This window comes from Armigeres subalbatus, chromosome 3 (assembly GCF_024139115.2).
Source record: "Armigeres subalbatus isolate Guangzhou_Male chromosome 3, GZ_Asu_2, whole genome shotgun sequence".
Taxonomy (NCBI): domain Eukaryota; kingdom Metazoa; phylum Arthropoda; class Insecta; order Diptera; family Culicidae; genus Armigeres; species Armigeres subalbatus.
Genome location: NC_085141.1, coordinates 293,620,836 through 293,634,106, shown reverse-complemented (window position 1 = coordinate 293,634,106; position 13,271 = coordinate 293,620,836). Strand labels below are relative to the sequence as shown.

The 13,271-nt window shown below is 37.9% G+C and overlaps 1 protein-coding gene across 1 annotated transcript; it reads right to left on the bottom strand.

Annotated features, from left to right (window-relative positions):
- Positions 1 to 404: 404 nt before the first annotated feature.
- Positions 405 to 12,468, bottom strand: LOC134224860 (THO complex subunit 5 homolog A). The gene is made up of 4 exons (XM_062704498.1): positions 12,254 to 12,468; positions 11,440 to 12,187; positions 10,400 to 11,361; positions 405 to 709 (listed from the first exon to the last, which is right to left on the bottom strand). Exons 1-4 carry the CDS (start codon positions 12,362 to 12,364, stop codon positions 470 to 472), a joined length of 2,061 nt encoding a protein of 686 aa, XP_062560482.1. The 5' UTR covers positions 12,365 to 12,468; the 3' UTR covers positions 405 to 469.
- Positions 12,469 to 13,271: the final 803 nt, after the last annotated feature.

The window sequence follows — 13,271 nt, the reverse complement described above, 5'->3', positions numbered from 1 at the left end:
ATAGCGAACTACTTTAGAATTAAATGTCACCCTTATAAAGTAGGTACAAAAAAAAAGTTAAAAAGTTAAACTAGTCCTAGATACCCCGAAACGGTGCACCGCAAAACAGATTACCGCAAAATAGTACAGACCGCGAAACGGTTTACCGCGAAATGTCGGACAACCCACTTTCCCCACTGTGCTTCAATTACGTGGTGTTTAGAATACTAGAAAAATCTTTTATGTATAAGTGAAGTGCTGCCCCTAAAAACGATCACGTGATTGTACGAACCATCGTTATGACTACCCAATACATTAGCTATAATGTGACCTACGTGAAAAAGAAAAGGCCAGAGAGAAATTATATCTGTGCTAGTATTCTCAACATCAAAAATTATTACTAGATAGTGAGAGAAATCCGGGTCTTGTAATTATTTTCTAGCTTCTGCATAAAGGTTTTATTCAGTATCGATCGCACATTAACACACATTTAAATTTGCGTGAAAACCGAGCTGCTTCCATTGGACGCAATGCGGAATGGTCGGGAACGGGCCCGCCCACGGAAAGGCTTCAGATAAGTTTTGTCCTGGGTAAACTCTGGCGGTGTGTAGAAAGGTCCTTCGGTTTCCAGATAGATATCCAAGCAGGACATCGCTCGCTTCAGCTGCAGTGATAGAATAGTTTTCGGGTGCTTCGGTGCCTGCAGACTATTGGTCCAAAATTCCATGTCCTGGAAATAAGAAGATAAATTAATGAGATTATTCGGAATTTTTGTTTGTAAAAGTACAAAGGAAGTAGGTACTTTACTATTTTAAAGGATTCTTTGTGACGAATTGAAACTTAAGTAGTAGGTTCTTTATATCACATCAGTTTTAAACCGGTTTCATTCTTCAACCGCTAACCTCGAACCTATTTATTTGTTGGTTTATTGAATGTTATCAAATCACTGGTACGGACACTTAGAGTTGATATTGCAGAGATTTGGTTCATGTTCACCTTTCAAGCTGCGTACAATTATTATTATTATGTCTTTATTAGTGAGATTTGCAGCACGAGGCTGGCTCATCTCAAAACTGCGTACAATACAATTGCTGTTTTGAGCATTTTTTTAAATTTACGATGGTCATTAGGCAAATTAGGAAAAAAGTTATCTGAAGTTTAACCTAGGGATCCTAATCATTATAGGATCCCTAGTTTAACCTAACCTAATGGAGGGATTCGATGAGAGGATTCGCTGATAAGTGACAGGTGACAGGAATTCCAAAAACTCCTTGCGGTTTTGTTGATGAACTCGTCGATAGTTATTACTCAAGCTTCCATTTGACTGGAAAAGTCTGAGTGTGTTGAGGATCTTCGTAAGTACTATAAGACCTTTTCTAGAAATTTGTTTTTCTTCTGACCTAACAAGCACATTAGATCCAACAATGCTGTCGATGTCAGATATTCTTGCAATTGTTTCATTCACTGCTACTATTGTGGCGGCGTCACCAATCAGTGGATTGTTGTATGCTGCGACGAAGGTAGCAGCTAATGCTTCAGCTTTCTGCGCAAACTGCCGCTAACTTTCAAGATAGGGCTGTGCTTCACGTTATTACGGAGATTTTTACTCAGCTTCCAGATTATTTTGCAACCGTTGTCCAGCGTTCGCAACATGTCCCCGAATTTTGTAAATCGATGCTCCGCGTATTCGGTACGAATGGTGTCGTTCTTCTAGTTTTTATTTGCATTACATCCCCCACTGGGACATTGCCGCCTCGTTGCTTAGCGTTCATTCAGCACTTCCACAGTTATTAACCGCGAGGTTTCTATGCCAAATTACCATTTTTGCATTCGTATATCCTGAGGCTAACACGACGATACTTTTATGCCCAGAGAAGTCGAGACAATTCCCAAACCGAAAATTGCCTAGACCGGCACCGGGAATGGAACCCAGCCACCCTCAGCATGGTCTTGCGCATCTTACCGCTGCTAAGGAAGCCCCCCAATGGTGTCGTTAAGCTGGGACACAATTGTTCCTAGCATCGGGTAACGATTGCGTAAGTACTGACGTTGTCTTACGTTTCTCAATCGGGTCAGCAGGTTTATTGATTCGGGAAGCACAGTTTTCCGAGGAGCGATTGTTTTTTCCGGTACGCTTATGCTTATGGCTTCGTCTATTTCCTCGTGAGGTGGTTGATAAGTCGAAAATTCTCGTTCTCGTTGATTGTCCTGGAGAAAAGACTTCAATTTGCTCTGTTGTAGCAACCTGAACTGCGACCTGGAGGCACCATTTGAGTGTCGATGTTTATGTTGAAGGTAAGGGGCCGTCCAGAAACCACGTGGTCATATATGGGGGGAGGGGGGGGGTTTGAAAAATGACCACGATAAGCCACATGGGGGGAGGGGGGTGTTGCTCTCGAACCACGTGGTTTTTTTTTACACGAAAAACTTTTGGTGAATAACAATAGCGGTGTAAAAAATACAAATCATTAAAATTTAGTGATTTAATCATTAAACGCAAAGTGCATCTTAGGGTCGATGCCCACGTAGCGTCTTTTCAACTCAGCGTTAAAAAGACGTAGGTGTGCATCGAGAAAAACTGGTAACGCAGTGTCGGTCGCAACGCCGATGCATATCTGCGTTATTTGACCTACACACTTAATTTTTTTTGACGGGCTCGGTTATCAGATTACCGAATTCTCAACAGCTGAGCTCTCGGCAATCACCTCGGTAAACCCCATCGACAACCGATTACTCGGTACTGCATTCTATCCGTTGAAATGTCAAATTTTACTGATATGGTCGGTAAAATCTACTGAGCCCCCGTTATACTTTTGTACCGAACATCCCGGTAATTTAAATGTCAAAGATCACAATTTTGCCGATTACTCAGTACTTTTTAACAATTATTCTGTACTTTTTTCTACGGGTCACCTGTAAAAAAATACCGAGCAGTTTGTAAACATGTTTTTTTTTTATTTCAGTCAGAATAATAAAAATAAAAATGCAGGTCAATTTTCTTTAAAAAAAATTCCTTTAATAACTAATTTGCGCATTTGATTATAGCGAGGAGAATTACTCATGTTGTCCAATCCAAAAAAATCCCGAAAAATATTCGAAGAATATCCTGCAAAAAAGACAGCATATCTTGTTCAGGTTCTCCCGGGTTTTGTCATCTTTTTCTTATTTAGAGAAATTGTGTCACTATCCTCGGCTCGCAGTCATGTCTGAGATGGCTGCCCCTCGGGAAAATATTGGGCTTGAACGCTTTTAAAACGTAAACGCCCAACAAACATTGGAAGCTGAAAACGGGCTTATTGCGTTGAAAATTAGCTTCATCAGCCAAAAAACAAGCTTGTTCAGCTTGCATTGTTTGTTGGGCGTGACATCAAGATTCGTGACCAAGATTCCCGGGGCGTAGCGCCTTTTTCCTCGAATGTGTACCTCGTTGACAAAAGATTCTCAGGAATCTGCTGAAAATATAGATTTTAAAGCTATGTGTTTATAACTGAGTTAACAATTTAATTACTTACCACATACAAAGCAATAGTATCAATTGCTTAGGAAAATTGGACAAATATTTAAAAATATTTTTTTTGTTCACTTGTGCAGCCTTTTGGCTTTCCACGTAACGATTTATAAAAATGGCGCTTTATTAGGCATCATGCAAGAGCAGTCCTAGATAACTGAGAACTCGGTTCAAAATTTAACGAAATCGGTAAGATGGATTACGGAACACGGTGAAAAAAATACACATTTCTATGGAAACTGAGGATCTCGGTAATTAATATTTTTGACGTTTCGTTTTACAGTGAGATCGGTGAATAATATTACCGATGTCAGTAATTTTCCGACAGTTAACCGAGCCTACGGTATAAATTCATTTTTACAGGATAAAATCAGCAAACAAAATTACCGAGCTGGAATTATGAGATTAAGTGTGTAAGACCTTAGATCCTATTTCCATAAAAAAATAAACGAAAAAACAGGTTGCGATTCAGTCTTCCACAAAATAAATTTGGAAAGGAGAAATGGAAAAATATTTTTTTAAATTCGCCGCAGATGGTTTTTGGCATCACGCCGCCGACATTTTTGCATCAGCGGACTGCAGCTACAATTTTGAAAAATATTCATGTTTTTACAATAATTCAAGAAAAAATCTTGAGAAAAAAACTTCAAAAGAATTTCTTGTGGATATTCAGGAAAAATCTAGTAAAAAATTTTGACATTACTTAATACAATCCTGATAAAATGCTGGCATTCAGAATGATTTTTGAACAATTCCCTCTGGGAAATTACAAATTGTTAATGAAAAAAAAACAAAACATCTCAAGTGTAAATTCCGAAAAATTTTCCTTAAAACTCCGAAAAAAAAAATCCATGTGAATTCTGTCTGAAAATTCAAAACAGTCCCGTGGGAAATACATATAATTTTTGATGAAAAAAAATGTTCATATTTTCATTTTTTTTACATTCTATTTTTACATATACATTTGGAATTTTGAAATGAAAATTTTTCGGAATACTTTTTTACGCTCTTTGTGAATTCTATCACATTTTTTTTTAAATTTTCCAAGTATTTTTTTTATTCGAGGCATTATTTAGGATTTCCACGGAAGAATCCTTCTATTATCTTCTAAAAATTCTTTGAATTTTCAAAGAATAAATCTTCAGAATTCTCAAGGTTCATGTTTTTTGAATTTGCACCATAAATTCTTCCAAAATTTCATTAGGAATTCATTCTTCTTCGGGAAGTCATTTTGATTTCTTTGTAGGTTCAGCTAAACATTGCTTTAAATCTTTACCATGCAAAGATGCACAGGAAATGATTTAGAAATTTTAAGAAACGTTCACAACAGAAAATCTTTAAAATTTTGATTTAATTTTTCAATGAATTCCTACTGGAAATGCTTCAAAAGTACAACCTTTACAAGTACTTCAAAAGTACATTTTTTTCGTTATTTCCACTTCTAAAAACATCGGAATTTCCTCGGGAAATTCATTATTGGTGTTTCAGATGAGCTTTTCTCAATTTTCTACTGGAAAATCTTAGGAATTTCCATCGGAATTATTTTGGCATATTCCGAATAATTTCTTTTGGAAATTAAAAAAACTGCTGAAAATTTCTAAGAATTTTCTTTTGAGAACGAAAAAAAAATTCCATTGTAATTTTAGAAGATTTTCCTTTGTAGATTAATTAAAGTTGTTGAAAATAAAAATTAATCCAAGCAATAAATGTAGGCAATAATTTAGGCTTAAGAAGCCTAGTTTTTATGATGTTGAATAATTAGGATAATCGATCGAAAAATTTAATAATGCACCTAAATGTTCTAAATGCACAAAATTCGAGTAGTGCGTATGAAAAAGATTATGACATAAAGAAGCGTGCATTTAAAAAATCAACATGAAATTCTAAATAAAATGCTTTTTAAATTCATAAAAGGGTGTTCCAGAAAAAAACACTCCAATTCCTAAAACAATCTATGATAATAAATAGTGTTATAATAACGATTGAAATTGAATTCCAAAACAAATCTCCACCCCTTTCAGGACGGATGGGTCATATATGCCCAGCGTTTTAGGTTGTCTATAAAAAAAATTTGAGAGATAAGCCAGCTCTGGATTCAAAATCTCTTTAATAGAAAAAATACAAATTTTCCATAATAAAATAGGAAATTGACAATAAAGAAATCAGGGTACGAGTATTACATAAATATAGAATTTCCACAAAACAATATGTAATAAATTAGCACTTGTAAAAGTAAAAATTGCAATTATGAAATAAGAATTTTCCATAAAGAAATCAAAATGTTCCACGAAAAAAATACAAAATTTTCATGAATAAATCAATATTATCAATAAACAATTACAATTTTTTTATTTTGTGGAAAATTTTGTAAATATTTATTTCGAATATTAATTTATTTATGGAATGTTTGTATTTTTTCCGTGGAAAATTTTGATTTCTTTATGAAAAAATCTTCTTTTATATTTGCAATTTTTGGTTAATGTTAATTAATTTTTGTTTTGTGGAAAATTCCTAATTGTTCATGGAGATTTTGCATTATTTGTAGAAAATTTAATATTTTTTTATTGCCATGATTTCTTTATTGGAAATTTCTTAATTGTTATGGAAATTTTTTAAAATTTTTTAGGCTTATTTTTTATTTCAGTCGATATCGTATCTTAGAACATCAACTCATGGAAGGTCTATTGTAGCTTGTGAAAGTAATAAATGAAATCGCATCGGCTCAATGGACCTGTTTGGATGCTTAGCGATACACGGATACATTGTTCAGGACTAGATTGATCGGGTCGTTCCAAAACTTCGTGATATCATGTCTTATGATTGAATAGATATTTGTAGATAAATTCTCAGCTTAGGACATTTTGTTTCTTGTCATAATTTTTGATTTTTTCGAGGATATGTACTTCAGAGCAGTTTGGCCTATGATACCCGAAAAAATTCTTTCCAGTTCTTTCTATACTAGTTTTGGCAAGATCGAGCGGAAAACCCTAAATATGTACGTTAAATCCTTTTCACATCGTCCTGAAAGGGTTAAAAACCAAAATTTTACAATAAATTCTAGAATACCAAAAGTTCCTTTAGAAATTAAAGACTGTAGATTTAAAATGAAAACTTGCATTCTAAGCCAAAACTGTATATTTCAGGCAAAGGAATATAAAAGATATTGTGTTACGGTTCTGCTTAGGATCATAGAATCTTGGCATAATAAAGAGAATTTTTAAATTCTGAATAAGACTTGTATGCCATGAGAAAAACCTATTAATATTGGAAGGTAAACTATTTTGATTATTCTGAAAACAATACTAGAATTTCTACAGGAATGCTTTTCAAAAGAAACAATAGTAGTAGGTTTTATTTGCATCTTTTAGATTATTATTATATTAACTTTGTGATTCTCTGATAAACTTTTTGTTGTAAGAGTTCAGTTCAGATGCTTCACTGAGGTTAATATATTATATATTATTGATATTCAGTGACGAACTTTATAATTATTTAAAAAAAAATCTCTAATAAAGAATTTAAAAAAAAAAAAATATAGGGATATTTTGGAAAATTTCTAAACCATTACAAATTCTTCTCGAAATTTTTATAACATATTCGCGAGTCCACATTTTTTTGTATCCTCCTGATGCATCAGAGTTGTGCGAGTTCTAGATATTCCAATACCTGTTACACATTACAACATGATAACATCTTGATAAGAAAATTATTTTGAGCTTTTTAGTGGAATGTCTTTACTTCATAAGACGAGTTTATACAATCCCATTGAATTCCACCACTTAATTGTATCTTGACAGATACGTATTTCGACCTCAACGGTAAGGCCGTCTTCATCAAACTCGTCTTATGACAAGTGATGATAACATCATCAACATTTGCGAATTCATGAAAATTTATAATTTCCATGCTGGGTTTAGTTTGATTTTGAATCAGTTGAAATTGTCCATCTTCGAAATTGATCGGATTAACCATATGTTTTAGTTACATAAGGTTTTTTTTAAATTTTTGTACTTTAGTTGATATAGAAATCAGATGATACATGTGTGATACATGCTCCTGGAAGAGAATTCAACCCGTTTTATTGGTACTGGCACAATTCCACATCGTGTGTCAAGCGTTGAAATCTCCAACAATGAAGAACGGCACATCCTAAGGTGTCAATTTTCGTAAGTCACGCCTAAACTGGTGTAGGGGCTGCTTTTTATTTGATTCGGGATAGTAGGCTGCCACAATGTCGAATAATGACACAGCGTTGTTGATGGCGATGCCTATGGCCTCAATGTACGAAGTCGAGAGATCCAGTTGACTGTAGGAGAGTTCTACCACCACGGTCTGCATTCGTGCGGACTGCAATGTCGATATCGTGCGATTCCACAAAATGGAAAAAAATATCCGTCACTTTGTTATTCAAGGAACGACTGTTCCAATTCAACACTTTGATGATGTTGTGATTAGACATTGTAGATGTGTTTCATTGCAAGTTCGGAGAGAACTAAAAATTGTTCTATTTTCGTTTGGCAACTTCAAAGCCTTCTCCCATGTTACCATGGGTTGACTACAAGGCATTTTTTGTACACTGGGTTGCTGGAGTGGCAACCTTCCCTTTTGTGATTGTACGACTCCGGTTTTCCGACCCAAAATGTGTCGATTTTTCCCTTCCTCAAGCTTGTTAAAATACAGCAAACGTGTTGGGCACTCTCTGAAGTTCGCGGTGTGATTTTCACTACAGTTTGTAGGGACACGGCAGGTATTTCCGTCCATCGTCATAGGGGCTAAAATCAATGAAAGCAACGTCATTTTGCTAGAACTCTACTACACCCGATTCTTTTTTTACACGGGGGATGCGTGCCGTGTGAAAAAAAATCCGTGTAAAAATAATCCGTGTTATTTCGAGAAACCGTGTGAAAAAGCCGTGCAAAAAATATCCGTGTAAAAAAAGTCACTGGCTCTTTGTTAATATGGGGGATGCGTTCCGTGTAAAACTAAATCCGTGTAAAAATAATCCGTGTTATTTCGAGAAACCGTGTAAAAAAAATCCGTGTTATTTTGAGAAACCGTGCAAAAAAAATCCGTGTTATTTCGAGAATCCGTGTAAAAAAAATCCGTGTGAAAATAATCCGTGTAAAAAAAGAATCGGGTGTATAGCAGAACGTTTCGCCTAAGCTTACGATTGGGTACGGATGAATTTGGCAAAAAAGCTTCTATTTGATTGATATTTGAGACTATGACGATAAGACGAAAATGCCTGCCTTAACCCTATATTTAATTTTGTTTTTCGTCACTGACCCATCATCTGCGTTAGCAGAAATGTGGCATTCATTTGTTTGATGAAGCTCTCCATACTTGACACATTTCGCCTGCAAATTACAGTTACGCATGTCCATATTATTGGCATTTGAAGCATTGTACGCCAGCACACGATCACATTGAATAACGATCTCGTTTTCTAGGAGCTTTACTAACCGTTTTTGAAGCAGAAGCAGGTAAGCAGTTATATCTGCAGAAAGCAGCTTAACGTCAGATGGGACGATGTTGTGTAGTTGCAGTTCAGCAACCAGTTCTGCTATATCATAGGTATTTCGGGAGACCAGAAAGAACGAACTTGTCGGGTAGTTCGTCACTTGTTCCATGGGTGTAAAATTGTACGTCGCTTAAGCGTAATTATTCCACTGCTGCCACAAAGTGGGGTTTTGTTTTGATGGTGATTTGTGTAGTACCTTTTTCTATTCGGAGAAGGTAATCTTCCCGACTGATGTTTGCTGCGACCAACAGTTGATTCAGCTCTGTAGACAAATATCGATGGGCAACGTATTTTTCGATGACTAGCACCGCAATTTGTGGCGCCATGTACCTACGTATGACACATCATTTGCAGGTGTGTCCATATTGTCCATTGATTTAGACAACGATTGAAAGCATTGAAAGGCATTACTGGACGGTACATTGAACACCGGTTGCTGAGTAGATCATGATGGGTTGCATGTAGGTGGCACGGGCTGCGATTTTATCATCCCCAGGTCGATATTTTCGGAGTTAGTTCGAGTTCGATGTGGGGCTTTAGCAACCGCTAACAAGTTTCCCAACATTGTGTCGGTTTGTTGTGGTAAGGTTATGCGCAATTTGTTTTTCTCGTCATACGTCATACGAATAATAATATTAACTTTTCCCACCGGCCCAGCATCCTCACCAGTGCCGGTCACGGGCTTCCCGCGGGAAGGTTCTCTTATTACGGGAGGCAAGAAATAAAATATAAATGAATAACAAAGCGCGCTACTCAAGAGAGATGTTTATAGTATGAGCTTTGAGAGCTAACTGAAACCTCGGACTTAAAATAATCGTTTTAAAAAAATCATCGCCTTTGCTAGACGGTGATATTTGAGAGTAGCCACCGAGCAAGTAAGCACAGTGCGTGTTTTAGTCGTCGCGAAAATAATAAAATATCTATTTGGTGTTCGGTGGCTCAAGCGCATGTATTGCGCTTTGCCCCGATCGAAACAAGTGCGACTACAAGAACGTTGCCGGAGCCGTTATTGATCATATGAACATTTGAGTCACTGAAACTTCCACACTGAGAATGCTTGAACAATCCCAGCCAATCATTCAGATGATTCTTTGTGCAATTTCACTGATTCTGGTCAATCGCGGAGTAGCAACCATAGATATGTGTAGTCAGTCAAAGCTAAGCTAAGCCTTTGCTTGACGGTAATATTTGAATTGACTAAATTTAGGTAACAGTCGTTCGGAAAAAAATCAAGTTCATGTGAAACGTTGAGCTCAAAGTAATTGATTTCAAAAAGCCTAAACTGTTTGTTTCTTAAAACCAACCAACCAAAAAACCGAGGTAATGGGAAATAATACAGACAAGGAGGTGGGAAAAGGCGTTTGAATGATTTATGAAAAGTCTAATCTTACCCGAACAGCGGCGCAATCAGCGGCCGAATGCTTCCCATTCCAGTTCAACGAAAGTGACCACAGCGGCGTATTATCAGGAAAATCGCAAGGAACGCAGATGTAGCACTCCAGTTTTGCTGATCCACGTGTGATGATGGCTCGGAAGTAGAGATCAACTCCGGTTGAATTGCTTTGATCGATGAATTTTCCGGTCACATGCGAGGATACGTATTCGGCATAGGAAATTGCTGTCCACTGCACCAAGGTGCTCGAGATGCGAACCGGATTGTTATGTTCCATGTTGATGGTCGTGTCTACGTTACCGGTTTCCAGTTCATGAACCTGTTGATACAATCTGAGACGAGCTTCCCATCTGGTGCGAATTGCTTTAATTATGGTTGGGATTGACTTCTGCCATTTGTCACTGGCCGCGAGGAACTTCTCCCCCGAGTCAACGAACTCAATTCCACACAGCTCTTGAGCCCATTTGTACGGCTTTCCAAGATCTTTCTCCCTCATCATCGATATGAATTTGTCCATACCAATTCCCACGTCCTGCAGTTGGAATTTTGTTTTCGGATTCGGACTGCCTTCGCCATTGTCGTCCTGGAACAGTTCATTCAAAATATTTTCCTGCGACATAACATCCCCTGCTGCTACTCCATTTACTTCAAAATCGACCAAAGAACATTTCACCGTTACGAATCCGACATTCGGAACGTACTGGAAAGTCAAAGCCAACGATTCTTTCCCCTCCTTGCTTTTGATAGTGATGGTAACGCTCAACGGATGGGGCTTTACCATAGCCTTACGTTTCTGTCTCATCGGGTCTTGCTGCTTGCTGGACTTACGACGGTTGTAGCTTCCTCTGGTTTCTCGTTCGGTATCTGCATCGTCATCTGATTCACAATCAATATTACCAGTGATTTCTATTTGTCGCGCTTCCTCTTCATCACCTTGTACGGATGTAACCAATAACGGATCTACAAGAAATTTTATAAGCAAAAAATCCATAATTGTATCGATTGATTAATCTGTTTAAACATTAATATTAATATTACCACATGCTTCTCCGTAAGCCGTGACATTTGCATATAACATATACAGCGGCTGCACAAGAAGCCGAACGGTTTTCTGGATCTCCCATCCCTTCTCAATTGGCATATCAAGTGCTTCCTGCAGCGGTCGGGTCGCTGTCAACAAGTCCTTCAAACGCGGCGCCAACGAGTCCAACCGTTCGGTTTTTGACACAATTTCTTCGGCAATCTTTGCCTTCGAAGCTTGCAATTCTTTGCAATGTGCGTCCAGTTCTTTTCGCTGTTGCAGCTCCCACTCCAACCTGGCCAAGCGTCGAGCATGTTCGTCTTCCTTGGTTTTTTCCGGTCGTGAAATATTGTCCGGGGCTTTATCGTAAAATTCCTCCACCGGAACCAGTTCAATCTCCTCGTCTTGACTTTTGAACAGGTAGCATCGCTGTACTTCCTTTTTCAGATGGTCGGCCTCGTAAAGCAGATTTTGCAGCTGCAGCCGATTGCTGTCGACACGAAGTTTCTCCTTGTGCAGTGCTTCCCGCCCATCACGAATTCGTACCTTGTCCAACCGGTTTAGTTTTTTCAGTGCAACAAACGCCAGCGAACCCTCAATCCGTTTCTCCGCAACGGCTGCTTTGGCTTCTTCGGAGTTTTCCTTCTTTAGGCTTGCGATTTCATCGAACAATTTCCTCAATTCACCGCACGTACCGTAAAACAGTTGAGCATCTGTTTCCGGAGGCCGCTTGGCAGCTTCTTGCTCCTCAAAAGCGATTGTGCTCTGTACATCGGAAGAGCGGAAAAATGTAAACAAAACTAGGTATACGAAAAATGCGGCGCTACTTACCGTGTATAAGTCCTCCCTCGAGAGCTTTGTAGGTGATGACTCGTTTACGGATGTCTTACGGCGTTTTTTATCACTGCCTTCGCGATCATTTGGCTCGGTTTTATTGACCATTTTTTTGCAAAATGCAGAGAAAATATCAAAAATCAACTCCAAACAGGAATGGAACGCCAGCCAACCAAGCGTCCGTCTCGTCTGATGATGTCAAACTCAAGTCAGTGCGCGGTCTCGTTTCCAAATGTTCCAAACTCGGTTCTGTCATCGACTCACCCCTCGCACAAGTGGTAAAATGACCAACAGGAGACCCTATTTTTCATGTATTTTAAAAACCGCCTTTTTTTTAATTTAGCAACTATTATAAGTTAAAGTTAATATAATTATTATATGTCTATCAAGTTTTCCGCGAGCGGTACTGGCCGCTAGCTTCCCCATCTTTGTTTGTCCCAGGGTCTAGCGAAGATATTTAATAAGAAAGCAAGATCAGTTGGCATGCAGACTTCATTCTAGTCGGACGCGTTTTTCACTTCTTTCCTCACATTTGCAGTCCGTTGAAAATGAGTGGTGTACGTAAAAATACGCTTGTTATAGATTTTAGTGTTCTTCCAATTCGTCCAGATGCTAGCAAAGTGAAGTTGTTTCTGGACAACGAAATAAAACTTCAATATAGTGATGTTAAAAGCATATAGTTGCATAATACGCGCAACTGTGTGCTGAACGAAATGATTTCTAAAGAAATTGTGTCGCGCTACCAAGCGGATCACAATTGGAAGCGAACAATGCTTTGTGATAATTGTAAGTTTCATATACCCGTATATGTTGATTGCCATGCGGTGACCGTTCGGGTGCATGATCTGCCTTCGTCGGTAAATCACTCCACCATAGCCGACTTCATGTTGAGAGGTTATTTCGATAAGAGACGAAATGTGGAAACACTACTTTCCTGGAATACCAAACGGCGTACGAGTGTTACGGATGAATTTACTACAGCATATTCCGTCGTTCATCACTATCGAACATGAAA